Raw genomic sequence first — 20,714 nt, 5'->3', positions numbered from 1 at the left:
GGCTGAGAGCAGACCCTGGGACCTATGCATTCTGAAACCTTTTCCTGGGAGACATTGTTCTCCTTCAGATATTTCAGGAACCCAAGAGAGCGAACCAGGTGGAGCAGGTGCTGCTGGAGTATTCCAGGTGCATTAAGGTGAGAGGTGTAACTGAGGCCTTGGGCCCAGAGAACATCTGGAGCTGGCAGCTGCAGATATTTTGGGTGGCATCCAAGCTCTGGCTCCACAGCTTGGGCTGTTGTCTCCTGCAGTGCTGTGGCCATGTGGGAGGCACGGTGACAGGTGCTCTGCTCCTCTCCGTGGTTGGAGGAAAGATGAGTGAAGGCATTAACTTCTCTGACGACCTTGGCCGGTAAGTTGTGGGTCTCTCGTCTCCTGGGCTCTGACACCGACCACCCCTCACTCCAAATAGCAGGGACCCTGCCTGGAAGCCAATGCCATCTGAGTCTGCACCCTGGCTGACTGCTCAGGTCACTCAGCTGTATGGGGAAGTGTTTTGGCCCTTTGCTTCCAGGTGGAAGTTAGGCTGATCATCAGGGTTCAATTCACGTGGCCTGCATTGGGTTTCTTAGCTGAGAAAATGCACTAGAGGTGGAGGTACAGGGTGGGGAGGGAGGGGCAGAGCCAGTGAGCACAGCTTGAGGGGGCAAAGGTGTGCTGGATATAGCAGCTGAGGATGCATGGTGAGGACCGGGTCCTATATTCTGGCCCTTGAAGATGTGATGGAGGCCTGACTGCCCACATGCCATGGCCTCATGTTCCCTCCATGCTAGGTGTGTAGTTATGGTAGGCATGCCCTACCCCAACATCAAGTCTCCAGAGCTACAAGAGAAGATGGCCTACCTGGATCAGACTCTTGTGAGTACCTTCAGCGTGCCAAAGGATGGGAGGAGACAGCTGGGGAGAAAGTTCTGTCGCCTCTAGGGCTGTGATACCAGGGCGGTACAGCTGCGACCTCCCCACTGCCCGCTGATGTGTGCCAGTGTTTCCCGCTTGCTCCAGGGGATGGGATGTACCTCCTTACCCTCTTGAGCCTCTCTGTGATCTCATCCGTTATATCAGCTGCTGGCATTGTGCCCATGAAGACTACTGTTCTTGCTCCAAAGCCTGGCAGTGTAATTTTCTCAGAACACTAAGAAGGAGGCAAGAAGATACTGATAGATCATCTCCTCTGCCCTTCCCAGCCCAGAATCCCAGGTCAGGCCCCACCAGGGAAGGCTTTGGTGGAGAATCTGTGTATGAAGGCTGTCAACCAATCTATAGGTAGGCCGGGGACTGTTCCTGTGGATAGTGGTGATGGATGGTGGGAGAATGAGTTGACAGGGAAGAGGGATTTTACTGCTCTTTGGGGTTGGGGGGACACAATAGACACCGTGGCGGAGGCTGGTTTAACCAAGAAGCCCCAACCTCTGTTGCCATCTAGGCAGGGCCATCAGGCACCAGAAGGATTTTGCCAGCATAGTGCTCCTGGATCAGCGGTATGCCCGCCCACCTATCCTGGGAAAGCTGCCAGCCTGGATCCGAGACCGCGTAGAGGTCAAAGCCACCTTTGGCCCTGCCTTTGCTGCTATGAGGAAGGTCAGTCCTACCTTACCCTGCCCCCTGAGAGCCTCCCCACCCCTGAGATCTAGTGTCTCACTGCCTATGCCTGTCTCCCCAGTTTCACCGCGAGAGGCCTGGCCCCTCCTGATGGATGACCCACCACTGCCTGAGTGCCAGGCTCTTCCTTCACCCTGCCCACTTGAAGTGTTGGGGAGTGTGGGGAGCCAGCCTAAGAAGGTGATACCCAGGTGGAGACCAGACCAACCCCTTTCTGGAGTCAGTGGGCTGCCAGGACTGGGCACAGGTAGAAAAACCAGTAGGAGAAAAATCGAGTCGATCTGAAGAAACAGTGGGTCCTGGCCATCCTCTGGCCCACCCCGGGGCAGTTGTTCCCCTCCCTGTAATTGAATGTTTGTCCATTCAGCATGGCCCAGAGTCAAGCTTCCTGCCCTGTTCCACTGCACTATCTCTGGCCTTGCAGTCTCTCAGTGGCCACCTTCTCAGGCAGGCCCTCCTGCCTTTCCCCCCTTCTGGCTACAGTTAGCTGTTCTAGACCTTCACCCTCTCTTCAAAACTAAGAATGTTCCCTATTTCCAGCTTCCTGGTGCCCATAGGGCTCTTTCTGCACCCCTCAACCCTACCTTCTTTCTCTATGTTGTTAAGAACTAGGAAGGGGCACCTGGGTGGCTCAGTCAGCTAAGCATCTGACTTTGGCTCAGGTCATGATCTCGCAGTCCGTGAGTTCAAGCCCCATGTCAGGCTCTGTGCTGACAGCTCACAGTCTGGAGCCTGCTTCGGATTCTGTGTTTCCCTCTCTCTGCCCTTCCCCTGCTTATGATCTGTCTCAAAAATAAACAAACATTAAAAACAAACAAACTGGGAAGAGTGTCCTGGGCCTTTGTTTTTAAACCATAGGGCTGGTCCCTAACCTCTTCCACAGCATTTCTTGCTCCCTTGGCTTGGCTCCAGGTCTTCCTCCAAGTCAGTGGCACCTTCCCCCTCAGCTACTTGAGCAAACTCCAAGACACCTCCTCCCCTGACTTAGCAATTATGCTGAGGGCCATTAGGCTCTCAGCAGGACTATTTTTAGAGACCCCGTGTCTATCAGGGAGACATTTTTCCCTGTGTGAAAATACCCCCGCCTCCGTCTGCACCAGCTTCCCTTGTTGACTGCACCTCTCTTCTCTCCCTGACCCAGAGGAAGGGGCCTCGGTCCGCCAGGTGCTCTGCCCCCGTTGCTTGAGCCTGGTGGGAACAGGAGGACAGACACTGGCTGGGAGGAGACACTTGCACTCTGCACAGCTATAGTTCCATGATTAAAAGTCTGCCACTGGTTTATGCTTGGTTCTTGCGGTATTATGTCTTTATTGATCCACGTATTTATTTCAGTCTGTAGCTGGAGGAGAGCACAGGCAGAGAGCAGGGGGCTCCCCCCTCCCAGCCATTTGGCCTCAGAAGCTGGCCACCTCACTCCTTGAAGAAGGTTCCGGGCACAGACCTGGGAGGGGGGCAGTCCTCCACAATCCCTGTTCCTCCAAGGGCAGCAGGGGCAGAGCGACTCACGGGCCAGGCAGCCCTTCCTAGCCATGTCCATGTGAGGGCAGTAACTAAATCTGGGTTTTGGTGGGGAAGGAACGGCTAACCCCTAGGATTCCCAGTCGTCCTCATCTTCCTCTCCAGGTGGCTGCTGTGGGGGAGGCAGAGGCGGTATGGAGTCTGACATTCGGGCAAAGGCTCCTCCTGGCCCCTCACCGGTCCCCGTTGCAGGTCCTTTGCCAGAGATACCTGGGGGGACAGAGTTGGAGGGTGAGGGGGTTGGTGTGGGATACCAGTTCACCCAGCCCCTAGAGACTTAAAAACAGTTAGAAAGTGGCAAAACGTTCATGATACAAAATATCCTGAGCCTCCCAGCCCAAGGGAAGGCAGCAGGCTCTGCTTCCTACCTTTACGCCTCATGACCAGCTTGTTAAAGAGATCCGACATCAGGTCCCCACCTTGGCTTGTGGCTCTCACTGTAATGGGAAAGCCACTAGTAAGGAAAGATGAAGGAACCAAGGGGAAAATCTGCCTCTGGGGTGACATTCTCAGGGTTTGGATCTATTTATTTTTTGCTCACTATCAACACATGCCAGCCCCTCCCACAGCCACCATGTCTTGGAGGTTCAGGCTGGCACTGGATCCAGCACTGGGGCACTAATATGAAACTGAGTAACACAGCCACCTGAAACAGAGGGGGAGGTATGAGTGGCCCCATTGTACGGATGAGGAAACTGGCCCAGAGAGGTCAGGCAATTTGTCTGAGGTCATAGAGCAGAACTTAGAAACTGGTGATGGGATTCAAACTCAGGACTTCCAGGGCATTGCTGCTTTGTGCCCAGGTGTTCTAGTCACGCCGGCATTTAAGATTCATAGCAGGTGCAACCTGCAGCCTCAAGAGGCTTAGCAAAGCAGGACTGGGCTAACCCTCCAGGTCCTCAGTCTCTAAAGGATCTCATGTCCCCAACCATGTCCTTGGACAGCCCCTGGCAGATTCTAAGAAGATTCTCTGTTGTCATAGTTTGAGCTGGGTGAGGCTCTGTCTCCTATTAGCTTAAAGAGGAAAGTTCTAAGCAGGCTACAAAACCAGGAAGGATCCCACAGCCTAGGCCACCCAGGGTTTCCAGCAGAAGCATAAGGCAGGTTGGCTAGGTGCTGCCTTTCTGCACCACCTTTGGGGTGGGCAGAGAGCACCCTATTAGAGTCATGGCTACAAGAGAAGGTGGCCCTTTCCTAGAGCCCTCCTGGAATGGTCCTAGGATCCCCTCACCTTGCTCCTGCTCCTTCTGTTTCTTCTTCTCCAGCTTGCGCTCCTTAACGCTGCGCAGCTTGGCCTTGCCGATGCCCCCAGCCTGGCGGATGGACTCCAGGAGAGTGGCCCGGCCACTGGAGGGGTCCACCACTTCCTTGGGAGCTCCCTGGACTGTAGCTGGGAGGGGCAGGGTGTGAGGAAGAAGGCTGCTCAGGCAGGCTGCCCTATGGGACAGCCTTGCCCAGCTGGAGGTTCTGGGGGTCCAGAGGCTTCCCCTCAAACCTGGCTGTGAGAACAGGCTGTTCCTCTTGACAAAGGAAGCCAGTGGGTGAAGCCGAGCCTTGGGAGCCCATATGCAGCCTGAATGCTGACTGTGTCTGCCTGCACTCAGGAGGTCCTGTATGCAGGCACCCCTGCTCCCTTCCAGCGCCACTTGGTTTAGGGGCTACTGCAAATCTACCCGTTTGCTGACAGTGTCTGAACTTGACACATGAACCAACAAGGAGTTTTTGTGCCACCTGTGGGTTCTGGAGATAAACCAGATGTCATACTAAAACGAAAATCCCCGTTTTAAGGATTTGGATATTTTATTGCTGAACTTTTCCATTTTTTTCAGTAGCCCCTTTTTAAATAGGAATGAGGGACCACACCTTCATGTCTAGGCTCCCTCTCCCTGGAGATTAGAATTTTGGGAGGCTACAGTTTGAAAACCACTATTTCATGTACCCAGGGGAACAAGATTTTGAAATTACAATTCTTCTGAAAGTCTGAACCTTATGGCCACATAAACCTACAGAAAACCCTTCAGGAATCCAGAAATCAGAGGCATCCTCAGAACACATGTCCCCTCCCCGCCCCCAACCCCGGGGGCACCCTGCTGCTGCTCTACCTGGAGACAAGCCACCACTGCGGTCTTCTTCCCTGGCACCTTGGCCTGGGGAGGCCAGGGTCTGGGGTGGGGGTGGCGGAGCGCTGACCAGCACAGCTGGAGCTGGGGGAGGTGGCGGGGGTGGGGGTGGGGGTGGGGGTGCTATCAGCACTCCATCTTCCGGGTCTGCAACGGAAAGGTGGGAAAGTGTGATGTTCCTAGGATGCAAGTGTCCGAGCCCAAGAGCTCCTGCCCAACTCCTGTTTCCAGCTCACCTGGCTTGAAAGGCTCGGCCACCTCTGTGTGGAAGGTGGGCAGCTCTGGAATGGTGCCAGGGGCGGAGGGGGCGATGCCGGGGCCCAGGTCAGCACTGTACATGAGGTCGTCAGCGATGCCTGGCAGGTCAGGCAGGTAGGATGGCACGTCGATCTCAGGCACTTGGCCCAGGTCAGGCACATAGAAGTAGTTCTCTGGAACCTGCACGATTAGGTGGGAGCGTATGAGTCGGGGGCTGCAGGGGACCGGGGCCCTGTAGTTTGACCTTGGGGCAGTGAGCAGGGCCTCGTGCACACCCATGTACAACAGGGGGGGAGCAGGGCCTCAGCAGACCCTGAGGATGCTGGCAGACTCTCCGCTGCACCCCTCCCCGACACGCGCCCTCCATCTCCACCTGTTGCTCCAGCTGCTCCCTCTTGCTGATGGACAAAGGGGCATCGAACAGCTTCTCCTCTGTCTCTGCCCCCAGCATCACGTGGGTCTTCGTTACAGCACCAGCCAGGGGGTCCAGGAAGACGTACTTTTTGTACCTGCAGAGGTGGGATGGGTGGGGGGGAGTCCATCATATCTGCTCTAGGCCCATGGTCCTGACCCATCTTTCCTGTTTCTTCAGCGCCACGGTTTGTACTATGGACTCCGAGGCCTTACAAGGTAAAAACCAAACTGCTCAGCGCCTGAGCCCACCCCCCCCCTCCAGCCTGCAGGCTTCTGCACCCAAGTCTGATACCCCCTGTATCCCCCACAAAGCCAGGCTGGGCCCCCAGCCGCCCTTCCAGAGCCCCGCCCTCTGCCGTACAGGTTCTCAGTGGTGTTGAACAGCAGCAAGGAGCTGACGGAGCTGATGTTGCTGGGAAGGCCCCCAAGCCCCTCCTCGGCCTCATCCTCAGGCTCTTGCTTGGTGTTCACACACACAGGGAAGTATTTCAGCTTCTCCTGGCAGGATGAGGGGTGGTAACACAAGAATGGTGGGTTTCAGTACTGGGTCAAAGTGACCACCCATCCCAGTCAAAATCCTCTGAGGGGACAGAACCCTCAGTTCCTCCCCCACAGCCAAGGCCACCTCTGGTCACCCCTCCAAGTGCATGAGACCTGCAGGGCCCACTCATCCAGGGGGCGGTGCTTGCTCTGGATCCTGTGGCGGGGGCGTCTCTGTACACCAGGGTCCTGGGCACCTGTGAAGATGGAACCATACTCCTGCAGACGCTCTGGTGCTGGGTACTTGGCACTGGAGAACACCTGTGGACACAGAATCTTAGATCAATTCTTCAGGGGGCCCAAGATGCTCCAGAGCCTAGGGTGGGGTTGGAGGGGTGGATTCTGAGCAGGAGGAAAGCTTGAGGGGTGGCTGGACAGGGTGGGCAGGGACCTGAGCAACCTCAGAGGTGTGGGGATGGGATTTCTGGGACTGCTTGCCAGCTACAGGGACTCAGGGTCACATGGGCTACCTTGATGGCCTTCTTGCTGCCCTTGATCTTCTCAATCTTGGCCTGGGCCAAGGAGACCCTCTCCCCAATGGCCTGCAGCTGCCTCCGGCTGAGCTCTACTCGCTGGGAGATCCTGCCATGGAAAAAGAATCACAGGCTGAGGGCCGCTCCCCAGAATGCTACAGCTTCCTGCACACTTGCTTCTTCCTGCAAACCTGCAAAGCCAAGGGCTTGGGCAAGGGCCCTTAAAATACAGTGTTCTCTGCTGGTCACAGCAGATCTTGGGACTGCCCGGGTGGCCTCTGCAAGGCTTGTCTAACCTGAAGAGTCTATGAATGAATTCCACTGGGTTCCTTGGAGCTCTGGGTAGGAATGGGGAATCGCTCTGGCCTCAAGTCGGTGCCTGGATGTGCCATCTTAAGGGACAGGGCTCCTGCCTCCAGGAGTTTACAGCCTCAAGCAGGGGCAAGCAGAGACAAAAGTATCGTGACTCACGTACGTAATCACCTACTTCCAGACGAGGAAACTAGAGCTCGGCAAGGATGGGTGACGGGCAAGACTGGGTCTAAATTCAAGTCCCAGACCCGTTCACAGGGAGCTGCCCCAACATAGCATAAACAGCTTGTGTGGGCAAATCCAAAGTCCCCACCGTGGTTCTCATGGTTGTGGTCAGGGTGCTCTTGGGTTTCCACTCACCCTTCCCTGATCAGTGGGCTCCAGTGACACCAGTGCCCTGCTAGTCCCCAAACATGCCAAATGTATTATCGCATGGCCTTTGCATCAAATGGAGTGCTGTCCCCACAGATAACCACAAGGCTGGCTTCTTCGCTTCACTGAGCACCCTCCTCACGGAAGCCTTCCTGGCCAAGGACTCTTAAAGATGCACCTGTCACTTCCCAACCCGCTTTAACACAGAGCCATTTGACATTATGCATGTGTGCTCCAAGGGGGTAAGCGCTTTGCTTTGGTCCCTACTACATTCCCAGTGCTGGCACCTGCAGGGGCTCGCTGAGTGACAGTACCCATATGCCCTAAATGTAAATGCATGTGAGTCTCACTTATGCTGTCCCATATTATTGAGCAATGGCAAGTTTCTTCTCACCGCAGAGTTGACAGAGACACCAGGGCATCCTCCTCCCGGTTGCTTCCCCACCTCCAAGAACACCAGTCCCTGCCTGCGACCACCGGGTTTCATATAAGCACTCACCTGGCAGGAGTGGGTGCACAAGTGAAAAACAAAAGAGGCAGAACTGCAAGTTTACTTTGCAGGGGAGGAGGACACATTGGATGGCAGAGGGGCCCCGCTGCCTCTGGGGTCAGAGACTATACAGCCAGGGAACTCTGGGATTTCTTTAAAAGTTGAACAGTCAAAGCTCTGGACCAATCTTCCTAAATCAACCAACCTCCACCAACTCTAGAGGATTCTGTCCCCCAGAGAACCAACCCGATCAGCCAATTTCACAACCGTAGGGGTCTCTGTTCCCCAAACTCCCTGATTACTCCTGGCTCCTTATGTGTAGGGAGCTACATGAGGTGGGGGGCTAGGGTACAAGCAGGTACCCAAAGCAGCTTAGTCTTCCTTGACAGACTGGTCTGAGTGGGGCAGTAACAGAGAGAACAGAGGGCAGAGCATCCTTCCAGTGAGAGAATGCAGAATCACCAGACTTGCGTGAGCTCCATCTTTTCTGACAGGAAGAAAGGTTTCCATCCACTGAGAAAGGTTACTCACGCACAAGCTACTTCCTCCCCTTCCCAACCCAGCCACATTCTGCCCCTGGGTGCTGAAGCAACGTCAGTGGTTACATAACCACTCGGCTTGAAGTCAACATGGAGAGTGGGAGGGACATCAGAACTGGAGAAGGACAAAGGCTATTCTGTTCCAGTTCTTCCATCAAGGAGAGAAGGGCCCGTTTCTCCAAGTTGCAAACATAAAGCTTAAACAATAAACCCTGGCAAATTTCCAGAATGGATTATTAAATCGAGGGTCTGTAAGCACTTCGAGGAGAAAGAGGCAGATCCCAGGGGCCAGCATTGTTCTAAATTCACAGCATTTCTTTTTTTGACAGCGTTATTAGACTGGTGTATCAGGGGAAAGCCTTAAACACAGTGCATCTTGAGTCAGCAAGGATTCTGACGGCTTCTCACAAAATCCTGTAGACGAGATGGAGCTATGGGGGTTGGAGGAGAGCACATTTAGGAAAAATCAGAGCCAGATGAGCAACAGTACCCAAAGGGCACTGCCGAAGAATGAAATGATTTCAGCCTTGCACAAAGGCCTCTGGCAGGGCCCCATCTAGCTCATGTAACACTGGATTAGTAAACTGGGGGTACTGAACGGAGGAGGGTCAAAATGGTCCACATAGCAGAATCAAGACTCAAATAATCTCGCGAGGCCAGAAAGATGAACTGCAATCAACAAGATGAAATTGACAAGGGATGAAGTCCAGCATTTAGGTTTAAAAAGTACACAAATACAGAAAAGATGGAGGTTTAGCAACAAGGCCTGAGGTTCTGGTTAACTATAGCTCAGTATGAGCTAAAAGTGTGTTAAGCAGCTTAAAAAGGAAATGTGATCTTGGGGCACACAGCTCCTTGTCCCTCCTTCCTTCTTTCAGTAAACAGGGGACATCCACTCTCTTGGAGGCACTATAGAGAAAACAGACCCCAGATTAATGAGCTAACCTATGCTGGGCACCAACCTCTCTGCAGCTGTGTCCCCTTTAAACTGGATCCACATTTTTTATTTATTTTAGAGAAAGAGAGAAGAGAGAGCACGAGTGGGGGAAGAGGGGCAGAGACAGAATCTTATCAACACAGGGCTCAATCCCATGACCCTGGGATCATGACCTGAACTGAAATCAAGAGTTGGACGCTCAGCTGCAAAGCCTCCCAGGTGCCCGTATACTGGATCCACATTTTAAGAGTCCTCTGAATTCCATCCGGACTATAGGGTCTGTTTTCATTCACTGCTGTATCTCTAGTACCTGGGACTGTGCCTGACATGTAATGAATACCAGCTGAATGTAAAGTGACAAGTTAACGTCCAAAGGAGGGTGATGAGGACAGCGAGGAGTCATACAAAGATGACTGAAGGGTGTTCTGGCTACAGGTGAGATGACTTAGGGAATATGGTGATTCCCTTCAAATATCAAAACTATAACAAGTGCTGTTGGGCTGAGAAGCGAGTAGACTTATTCCGTCACCCCAGAAGGCTGCATAAGGACCAGCGGGTGGAGTTATAAGGAAGCAGACCTCTTGTGCAGATCTGCACAAGAACTTTTTAGTAAACAGTTACACAGCTTTGAAAATCAGAGTCCAGCAGGATGACCACCTGTCAGGAACGCTCCAAGGGAGACTGCTGTGCAGGGCAGGGGAGAGGAGGACAGGAGCTTACAAGCATCCAAGAGCCTACAGGTCTAGGTAATGGCCTGCTTGTTGACAAAGCCCCCATCTAATCTGTCACAGTCACAGCCATGGGGCCAAAGACAGTGCAGACCATGGGTGAAAGGGCTCTCACTGCTGGGCAGTGGCAGTATGAAGGCTGCATTAGGAAGGACTGGCAGGCCATACGCGGCTGGGATGGAGTGCCACAACCCATTAGCGGCGTCTCCCGTGAGGGTGGGGGGTAGTGGCAAGTGGGCGATCTGCCATTCCTAATTGATGCCCGCTGGCTTGATGGTCTGCTTCAAGGCAGGTCTGTTTCCAAGCTTATCATGGAAGCCATGTCCTCAAAACACATTCGCCCAGACACCAGGGCTGTTTCTGCTGGCGGTGACAGGAAGGAACTGGCTTAGTTGGTCTGCTCAGAGCCTGGGACAGAAAAGAATCAGGTAACGCAAAACCGCCCTCAGGGAGATTCCCCTCTCCAAGGGAGAAGTGACTAAGATGCCCCACAAACCTGGGTCTAACATCCAGTTAGCAGCAGTGTGACCTTGAGCAAATCACTCAGCTGGCCTCGGCCTCAGGTTTCTTCAGCTAAAACAGGGACAGTGACTTCTAGATCATGGAACTATTGTAAAGGTTAAAATGAGCACTTGTATGTCTAGTGTTCCTGTACTAGCAGCTATATCCAAAGTACTCGGTTAGCATTTGCTATTGCTACCCCCGAGATTAGGAAGGAAGAGGGGCTCCAGGCACTCAGATGAAAGCAAGAAGAGGTGGTGCTGAGCTGACGTGAAGCAGGAAGTTCCAGGCCAGGAAAGAATACCATGGAGCAGAGAGCTGGGCAACAGCAAGGGCTCCTCTGGCTGGCGTGGGAGGGATTCAAGGAAGCGCCCTAGGGACCACTCCCCGCCTGGTGTGGGGGAGGTTGGGGACAGGTGGCCAGGATAGTGCTTGGGCCCGGGGGCCCCTACCTCCAACGCTCACTCCCATTCCCTCAGGGATGGTTTTCTGCCACGGCCCCTGGCCATCAGCACTCCCACCCTGCCTTCTGCAGAGACTGCTGGGGAGGAGGGAGGAGGGAGCACCCTTCATGCCCCAGAGTCTCTGCTTCTCCCCTCGCCTGTCCCACCCCTTGGCATTGAGACCCCCCTGAACCTGCTCTTGCCATTCTCTCCTCCTCCTCCTCCTCCTCCTCCTCCTCCTCCTCCTCCTCCACTCACTGAGATGATTAGGAATGATGTGCTAATTATGCAGGCGGCTGACTGAGTGCTTGCCAACCTCGGGAGTCACCAGGTGCCAATCAGGACCAAGAAAGGAGGGGAGGGGAGGGGAGTCTGGAGGAAGTGAGGCAGAGGGGGAAGGATGGGAAAGGAGGAAGGGGAGAGAGGGAAGGAGGGGCTGGAAAGACAAAAGAGAAGCAGGGGAAAAGCTCTGCAGAGAAAAGGAACCCTTCCCCAGGCTGCGGCTTCCTCAGTGAGGTGGCCACAGCGCTAGGGCTGATGGGGACACCGAGTGACAGCACTTGACCCCAACCTCCACACTGTCCAGCTCCTCTTCCCTATGCCACCCCAGCCCCCTCTGCCTTGTCATCTAAGTCATGTGAAGCCACTGACGTCTCTGGGCAGCTATTTTGGAGCCTGGCTCGTCCCAGGTGAAGATGAGGGCAGGTGAGGGATGGGCACTCTGCCAGGCAGGAGGAGAAGCAGGTCCAGGAGAGCCTGAGAGGTGCTTGTCATTCTCTCCATTCTCCCTGCGGCTCCCGCTGCGGCAGAGCAGGAGGAAGAAGGCCAGCTCAGAATGCTAATTTTCCATGAGCTCACCTACCTGCGGAACTGGGCACAGACGCCCCTGGGGCTGATGGGCCTGCGCCTGAAATGGCAAAACAGTGGGGAGGAGAGACAGATACCTGCCTGTCTCTTCTTTGCAAGAAGTTTCCAAGCAGGTGGAATAAGTTTAAGGGGGAAGATTCCAGGCGGGGGTCACATTCACTGCAAAAGCCCATGAGAAATGAGAAGCACACACACTTGCTGACTGCTGCAGGATGGGGGTGGGAGGAGCAGACAAATAAGGCTGGGTCTGGGTACGACCCCCCACCCCACACTATCCCTGACCCCTCCTTTTCCTTCACCCCAATCTGTCATCATTCCCTCTGAAATGTCTCTCATCCAGCCCTCCCTGCCGGCAGCTCCCCTGGACTGCAGCCTCACCCCTTCCCTGCCCTGACTGCAGCAACAGCTCTCAGTGGGTCCCTGGAAGCCACCCTCTCCCCTTCCTGTCCACTCTGTGAGGGCTGCCTGCTGAGCCTTCTCTCAACTCTTCTATGGCACCCTTCCCGGCTCCAGAACCTATCATGGCTCCCTACAAGGCCTGAACCAAGACCAAAGTCCCGTCCTGTTAGGAGAAGCCCCCTGGACCCTAATGTTCTGATCTCAACTGTTCACTCCCCCACCTCCACCCTCCCACTCCCCTGCCATGGTGCATTCCCACAGCAATGCGGAGCACAGGAAGAAGAGACAGCCCAGCTCCCAAAGGCACACAATCTAAGGGGGAAGCGAGGCCCACAGACACAGGTAAAGTTGACTTTTCACACCCTGTTCTGCAGTGAAGGAACTGAATGTGTGGGGCAAGCAGTAATGTCTCTACTCCCAGTACAAAACACTCCCCATTCAGGCCACCCTCCCCTGGGGAGCCTGGGATACACCATGCTCCCCATTCAGGACTCTGAGCCTCTGGCACCCGTTTGTGGACCTCACTAGATGACCTGTACATGCACATTCCTACCCTGCCTAAACACAACCTATCCCTCCTATGGCCACCTTCAGGAGGCCGGCCTTCCCTGACCATGTGTAGGAGGCATGTGGGTTTCCTCTACTTCTTCCTTACTCAAGTAAGGGCCCTCATTTCCTGTAAGGAATCCACTGCTCCCATAGGCCGGGTCCCTGCACTTCAGCTGGGGCTAAACCCAGGGTGTAGGAGTAATACCCTTAACAGGGTCTATGCCAATTGGCGTGTCATGCCCTCTGCCCCCACAATGGGCTCTGGGATAGACAGGAGAACCCAGCCAGGCCAACGGGCCTTCCGAGGAGATACTGACACAGAGGAAAGCCCTCTTTCCTGCTGGACCTGAACCTGAGTGTATGAGCTTCTGGCCCTATTGCAGAGTGAAGCCTGGTGGGGAATGGGACTGACCCAGAAGCAGCAAGCTGGGATGGAATGGAAGAAACGTCAGGTACTGAGGACATCACTTAAGCCCTGCAACTCCAAATCCTGCTCTACTGATTGATTGCTGTTTGCTTCAACTGGTTTAGGGAGTTCTGACTGATTAAAAAAAAAATGGTGGCACATTTAAGTTTTTACTATTTTGAGAGAGAGAGAGAGCACAAGCAGGGGAGAGGCAGAGAGACAGGATCCCAAGCAGGCTTTGTGTTGTCAGCACAGAGCCTGACGCGGGGCTTGATCCCATGAACTTCGAGATCATGACCTAAACCAAAATCAAGAGTTGTACACTCAACTGCCAGAGTCACCCAGGCGCCCCAATGTGCCACCAATTCTTACTTATTTCTCCCTTCTCTAGATCCCTAGAAGCCTGCACAATTAATGTTATACAACCAAGACTCCATCTACCATCATCCATCATCAGGGAAATATGAATAAAAACCACAATGAGATACCACCTTACACCTATCAGAATGGCTAAAATTAACAACTCAGGAAACAACAGATGTTGGTGAGGATGCGGAGAAAGGGGCACCCTCTTACACTGCTGGTGGGAATGCAAACTGGTACAGCCACTCTGGAAAACATTTAGGAGGATACATAGAAAGATAGAACTACCTCAGAAATTTAAAGATAGAACTACCCTACGACCCAGCAATTGCACTAGTAGGTACTTATCCAGAGGACACAAAAATACAGATTCGAAGAAGCACATGCACACCGATGTTTACAGCAGCATTACTGACAACAGCCAAATTATGGAAACAGCCCAAATGTCCACCAACTGACCAATGGATAAAGTGGATGTAGTGTGTGTGTGTGTGTGTGTGTGTGTGTGTGTGTGTGTGTATACACAATGGGATATTCTCAGCCATCAAAAAGAATGAAATCTTGCCATTTGCAACAATGTAGACAGAGCTACAGTGTATTATGCTAAGCAAAATAAGTCAGTCAGATAAAGACAAATACCATATGATTTCACTCATATGTAGAATTTAAGAAACAAAACAGATGAACAAAAGGGAAGGGGAGGAAAAATAAATAAAATACGATAAAAACAGAGAAGGAGACAAACCATAAGAGACTCTTAACTATAGAGAACAAACTGAGGGTTGTTTGTAGGGCACTTGTAATGAGTACCAGGTGTTATATGTAAGCGATGAATCACTAAATTCTACTCCTGAAACCAGTACTACACTATATGTTAAGTAACTTGAATTTAAATAAAATCTTGGAAAGAAAAAAAAAAAGAATCCATCTAGAGACTTACTGTTTTAGCATTCTAGACTATAAGATCCGTGGGGACAAGAACCACGTTGTACCCCTCACGTATCGGTACCCCTCAGGGTCCAGCACATTTGGCACATGGCTGGAGGTTAATGGAGTGACCAGGCACCTGGCTGTGAGGGGAGCCTGGACTTAGGTCCTGGGCTCCTGAGAAGCACCGTACCTTCTCTGGACCAGGCCTAGCCACTTGGGAGGGCCCATATTTCACCACTTTCTCCCAGGAGATAGACTTCCCGCCCTCCCCTCATTCCATCCATGGGCACAGGGACAGCGAAACTGTCTACCAGTGTCAAACACCAGGAAGGGAAAGGGCAGCATACTAAAAATCCAGTGCTCCCCTTAGAGAAAGGCAAGCATACAATCACAATCCTGGAGAGAAAACACAAATGTTTCTGATGGATTGTTTTTGGCATCCATTTCAGTCACTGGGCATGGGTGGCTATAATCTGGGACTGATGGCTCTTAAAGGCTTGTGTCCTTCGCTTATGTGTTCCTTAGGCATATTTAGCAAAAATTCCTTAGGCATATTCAGCACAAATATAGGCACAAAAGGCAAATTCCTTAGGCATATTTAGCACAAATATAGGCACAAAATGGGCACATAACACTTTTCATAACTATTGATAGCAAGTTAATGGAGGGCCACCATAGGCAGCAAAGGAGCAGAGCTGACAGCAACTGATAAAAGAGGGGATGTTTAACTGAATGCTTACTATACTCCAGGTACTTTAATTCCCTTGCAAGTTTTAATCTATTTAATCTTTACCACAATCCTATGAGGAAGGCAGCATTATTGATGCCATTTTATAGATGAGAACACTGAGGCTTAGAGAGATTAAGTAACTTGCTCAAGTTTATAAAGCAAGCAAATGGGGAAGTCAGAATGGAGCCCAGGCAGACTGCTCCAGAGGCAACCCCCCTTCATCACTTTGGGGCACCACCCTTTTGTTACATTTACCTTCTGTATAGGCTCGGGGTAGGTAGGTGATTTGGGGGTCAGGTCAGAGGCCAAAGAGTAAGAGGATCTGCTGTTTATATCAAGTCTAACTCCTCCCATTTTCTGCCCGTACTCGGGAAGGCTTCCAGGAGGAGGCCTGCTTCCAGGTGATGAAGGGGGAGGTTACATGGTGAAGGAGCAGGGGTTTCCTGGTCAGGGGTACAAGCAGGGGAGGGGGGGTGACTTGGACCACAGGAGGGACCTCAATCAAATACTTCACACTGGTTGGGATAAAAGGTCCCCATGTGAAGGCATGATGTGGGCACCAGGAAGGAGATCTAAGCCCCATTTCAGGCTTCTTCTAGCCAGAAAAAGACAAAGACCTGCATAAAGGACAAAACCTGGGACCTTTGCAAAGCAACAGCAAACACCAGTCAATAACCGCTGAGTGAAAATCATTATAGCAGAGGGTTATGCTAGATAAGCACTGGCAATACTCCTACTCAAAACCATAAACTACCCCTAAGGCCCTGCCTACCTCACCAGGGCTTCTCGGCCCCCTCAGTCTCTTACTCTCCTTGCTCCAACCACATTGGCTTCCATTCGGGTCCTTCCCAGCTCGGGGCTTTAGCTCATGTCCTTCTTTCTTTCTGGAATTTTCTTCTCAATCTACCCACTCACAATAACTCCTACTCACCCTTCAGATTTTCTCATAAATGTTTTTCCTCACATATGTCTTCCCTGATCCCCCCAGACCAAATCAGGCTTCCTGTTACCAACTCCTGTCACACCCTATTTCCCCATCACAGGGAGACAGTGATAATTCCAGAGTCTAGAGCCATAACAGCTGGGTGTGACCCCTGGCTCTGCCACTTGGGCAAGTCTCTTAGCTGTGCCTCAGTCTCCTCTAGTAAAATGGAGATAACAAGCACATGTCCTCATAAAGTTGTTCTGAGGGTTGAGTTAATGCACTCAGATCAATGGTGGCGCATGGATAATGCCATATGAGTATCAGTTATTACAAAACCACTATAAGTAGGTCTTCATCACAATTGTAATTAAATCACTAATTACACAATTGGTTACAGTCTGTCTCTCCTGCCAGAGTCCAGGGTCCCCCCCCCGCCCCGACCCCATCACCATCCACCGGTAGAGTGATCCCGTGAACCTTTCAGAAACTGCAGAGGTGTGCAGCGAAGAAGCAACTACCGGTTCATACAAGTGAGAACCCACTTTGGATTTCTTTCAGTTAGCAAACACAGGTACGAGCGTAGGTCATTCATAAAAGCAAAGTGGCAGAACGTGACCTTTCAGACAGTGAGGGAAACCCGCACACTCTCTGGTTGGGACAGGGACACTGCCTTACCCGCTGCTGTAAGTAACTAAAGAGTGCAGCACGGTGCCTTGCACACATAAGAAGCACTGAATAAATATTTGCTGACTGCAGGAATGAGTGAGGGCACAGGCCCCCCGGGGGCTCAGTGGGATAGCATGCACTGAGTTCCCATGAGCACTTAAGAGAAAAAGTTTCTAAGTTGGGCTCCTACCTTGGGCCCCCTGGGCACAGGGAAGCCAGCTGGGTCCCTCCAAGACCAAGAATCACCAAAAGGGCTGCTCCTAGAGGGTGCACTCCCACCGCCCAGCCCCCAATCAGGTGCGGGTCGGTGGCGGCACCCACCTGCTAAAGATGTCTCCAGAGACTTTCTGCAGGTACTGAAGGGCATCTGCCACCTGCTGGATGGCCTCCTCTCGCCGCAGGTCTGGCTGGATGAGCGGCACCGCATAGGTCTGCCCCGCCAACGAGTGCTGGGTCCTCATGGGAGTCATGGTGCCTGTGGGAGGGAACCAGAGCATGAGGACCGCCCACACTCAGCCACCACTGGGCAAAGTGCTGGGAGAAGAGAGCCCAGCCCCCCACCCCAACTGTCTGCCACATGTTCAGCCAGTGCAGGCCGGGAAGTGAAGGACAGGGCACTGGGTGGGAGGCCAGGAGCTCCCAGGAGCTGGTACTCTGTAGATGCTTGCTGCGTGAATGAGGAAAGAAAATTGATAGGGATGATGGAGGCTGAAGAGAAGCAGTCAGAGAAGGTGCTTGCTGCTCTGCTAGGCACCCTTTCTGTACATTATCTCATTTCAAACTCCTGAGCCTGGATGAACAAGAAAGAAACCCTGGCTGCAGAGTTCAAAAGAGGCTGGGAGCAGAGGGATGGATTTGGGGGGAAAAATGCCTGTGTCAACTGCCAAATGACAGCCAAGTCTGGAAAAGCACAGAAAATGTGGACTCCTGAATTCTTCCCACTTTGACCCCGAAGAACTCAAGACCTGTTCCTGAGACAGGATAGGTAGTGGCTGGTGACTCTGCGTACACCAGTGTCTGGGCTCTGCTCCCCGAGGCTAGAGCTAAGGGGGGGCCAGGAGGAAGGAGGGACATGTGGGGGCGGGGGACAAGAAGGAAAAACACTCCTTCGAATTGCAAGATGAGGGCAGAGTCTATTTATACTGGGTTTAATTAACTCCGCTCCCTGGTGCCACTAAAGCAGCAATCACACTGCAGACAGCACTGATTTGATTGGCAAGGGATGTACCAGGCAGAATATTAAGGCACCGGGCCCCTATAAATAGGCCTAATCACAGCCCCTCAGCAGAAGATGGCGAGGAAGACATTAATCAGACCTGGCACTGCGCTGCACACCTGTTCTCTCAGGCACCATGTTGGGGTCCCTGATTGCAACAGAGGTGTGGGTGAGGCAGGGTAAGTGTGATGGGGAGGGTTCAGGAGGCTTCATTTAGGCTTAAGAACTGTGTGACTTCGGGTAAGTTGCTTGCCTTCTCTGAATCTCTGGTTTTTTCCATTTCCCATTCTGCAGACGGAGAATGGTACTACTCTTGAAGAAGTGGTTATTCCCAACGTCACACCATCTTCTCCAAGGAGTTTACACCTTTGCTCCCTCTGCTAGCTTCCCCAGCACTTCCTTCTACCCTACAGGTTCTCTCCTACCCTGCCCAGGCCAGGCCTCTTCATGATCTGAAATGACGGGTCTGCTCTTCAACTTTTTCTCCAGCAGTGACAATCCTCAGTTTCCCAGACCTGAAGCTGCCTAGAATCGTCATCAGGGCCCAGGAGTTACTCCCCACCTCCCCACTTCTCTTCTCTCCTATCAAATGGCCAAAGTGGGGCCAGCTGATGCCTGAGGAACCTAACTCTGAGACCACTGCCCTCCTTCCAAGGAACCCCCCTATTTATATTCATATTGATGCAAATTTGCTGGCCACTCTAACTTAATTCTGTACCTCAGTTTTCCCATCCCTGAGATCAGGAGAGGGTAAAAGGTAGAAGATACTTTCTGTGTACATCTTGAGATGCATTCCTCCTAAGTTACCCCTTCTGTGTGTGTGTGTGTGTGTACATTAACGTGAGGGGGTAGTACGGGGACAAATCTCCCAAACAAGGAAGTAACAGGTCCACTCAAGAATTAAGAGATTGAGTATAGCTAGTTAGTGGCTTACTCGTTCTGTCTGCAAGCATCTACTGATCAACTATTAGATGCCAGCCACGATCACAAAAAGATGAATAGGACACTATGCTAGTCATAGAGACAGCCTCAAAACAAACACCATGTGATAAGCGGTCTAATTCAGCCAGGAATACAGTGCTAGGGAGGAAGCACTGAGGAAGCAGTGATAAATCCCTCCAGAGGTTAGGGGAGTCAGGAAAAGCCTCTCCGCAGAAGCTGCATCTCCCTACCAAGCCTGGAAAGGCAGTGCAGGAGAGAACATTCCAGGCAGAACAGCTTGAACAAAGCTGTGTAGGGAATGGCAAGTGGCTTGAGTGATAAGGGTATGACGTTCCTTGGGCCATTAGCAGGGGAAAAAAGGAGAGGCCAGACTGTGATAAACACTGAAAACCATGGCAAGAAGTTTGGACTGAAACCCTTAGGCCTGTGCTGTCCAATATGGTAGCCACTAGCTGCATGTGGCTATGGGCCATCTGAAATGTGGCCAATCCAAGTTGAGGTGCAGTGTAAGTGTAAAACGTACACCAAATTTCAAAGACTTACTAGGAAAAAAATGTAAAATATCTCATCAAAATTGTTATATTGATTACAGGCTGAAATGACCATATTTTAGATATATTAGGTTAAAGAAAACCTATTACTAAATCCATCTCACCTCTTTCTTTTTACTTGTAAAATCACATGTGTGGCTCACACCGTATTTCTATTGCGTGGCACTCCCTTACAGAATCTGATAAAAACCATGGACTCTCCCAGAAAATGAACATACACCAAACCCATCTCGCAGTGCAGTTTATAATTTCAGAAGTGCATAAAGTCTTTTCTGCAAACCATCCCCGGACAGCCGGCTCCCAGGGTCTACAGCCCAGGTTAAAACCAGTGCTGTGGGCAGTCAGGAAGCAAGACCGGGGAAAGCAGTGGGAGGTCAGCTAAGAGGGGCCGGGGAGGGACGGGAGCTGCAAAAGAGGGGTCCGAGGGTTCAGTTCGGCCCACTCGCAGAGCCCAGCGCCCGGAGTGTGGAAAGGCACGTGAGGGTCACGGGGCGCGGTGGGCCGCGACAGGAAGGGAGGCCTGGTGCCTGGGGCCGCGAGTCCGGCGGGCCGCCAGGGCCCTCCCCGCGCCCCGGCCTCGGCCTGGGCCTCAGGCCGGGGGAAGACGGGCGCCCCGAGTGCAGGCGAGCGCGGAGGGGCAGTCTTTCTGGGGGCCGACGCCCGACACCGCTTCCGCACGCGGGGCGGCGGGGTGGGAAGTGAGGCCGGGCGCAGGCCTGTGCGGGCGGCAGCTGGCGTCGGCACCGGGAAAGGGGTGCAGCGGATCCCGCCTCCCGGAGCCCCTCCCTCCCGCCTCTCCTCTGCGTCCCGCCCTCCACGTCCCCGCGCGGCCCCGGGGCCCGCGCCCTCCCCTGGCCCGCCCGCCGGCCGCCCGTTCCTCACCTGCGCGCCGCCCGCCGCCAGCCGCTCCGGCCGCCGCGCTTCCG

General features: G+C 52.9%; 2 protein-coding genes across 5 annotated transcripts in view; one reads left to right on the top strand and one right to left on the bottom strand.

The window, feature by feature from the left end:
• Positions 1-2,285, top strand: part of DDX11 (DEAD/H-box helicase 11) — a 39,700-nt gene extending 37,415 nt beyond the window's left edge. For 2 of the 4 annotated variants that reach the window (XM_042945490.1, XM_042945489.1), the window contains exons 22-27: positions 69-137; positions 252-352; positions 774-858; positions 1,185-1,263; positions 1,424-1,578; positions 1,661-2,285. In XM_042945490.1, coding sequence (XP_042801424.1) covers positions 69-137; positions 252-352; positions 774-858; positions 1,185-1,263; positions 1,424-1,578; positions 1,661-1,690 — 519 coding nt within the window. In that variant the 3' untranslated portion in view covers positions 1,691-2,285. Of the gene's footprint in view, positions 1-68; positions 138-251; positions 353-773; positions 859-1,062; positions 1,264-1,423; positions 1,579-1,660 lie in introns of those variants that run through there. The other 2 variants (XM_042945491.1, XR_006204650.1) reach the window with 2 other exon arrangements.
• Positions 2,286-2,598: 313 nt separating this feature from the next.
• On the bottom strand, positions 2,599-20,705 carry WASHC1 (WASH complex subunit 1). The gene is made up of 11 exons (XM_042945486.1): positions 20,671-20,705; positions 17,401-17,554; positions 6,920-7,031; positions 6,564-6,710; positions 6,271-6,407; positions 5,869-6,004; positions 5,474-5,675; positions 5,220-5,384; positions 4,349-4,507; positions 3,486-3,554; positions 2,599-3,327 (listed from the first exon to the last, which is right to left on the bottom strand). Exons 2-11 carry the CDS (start codon positions 17,547-17,549, stop codon positions 3,188-3,190), a joined length of 1,416 nt encoding a protein of 471 aa, XP_042801420.1. The 5' UTR covers positions 17,550-17,554; positions 20,671-20,705; the 3' UTR covers positions 2,599-3,187.
• Between the last annotated feature and the right edge of the window lie 9 nt (positions 20,706-20,714).

This window comes from Panthera leo, chromosome B4 (genome assembly GCF_018350215.1).
Source record: "Panthera leo isolate Ple1 chromosome B4, P.leo_Ple1_pat1.1, whole genome shotgun sequence".
Lineage (NCBI taxonomy): Eukaryota > Metazoa > Chordata > Mammalia > Carnivora > Felidae > Panthera > Panthera leo.
The sequence above is the reverse complement of the archived record's forward strand: the minus strand, read 5'-3'. Positions and strand labels throughout refer to the sequence as shown.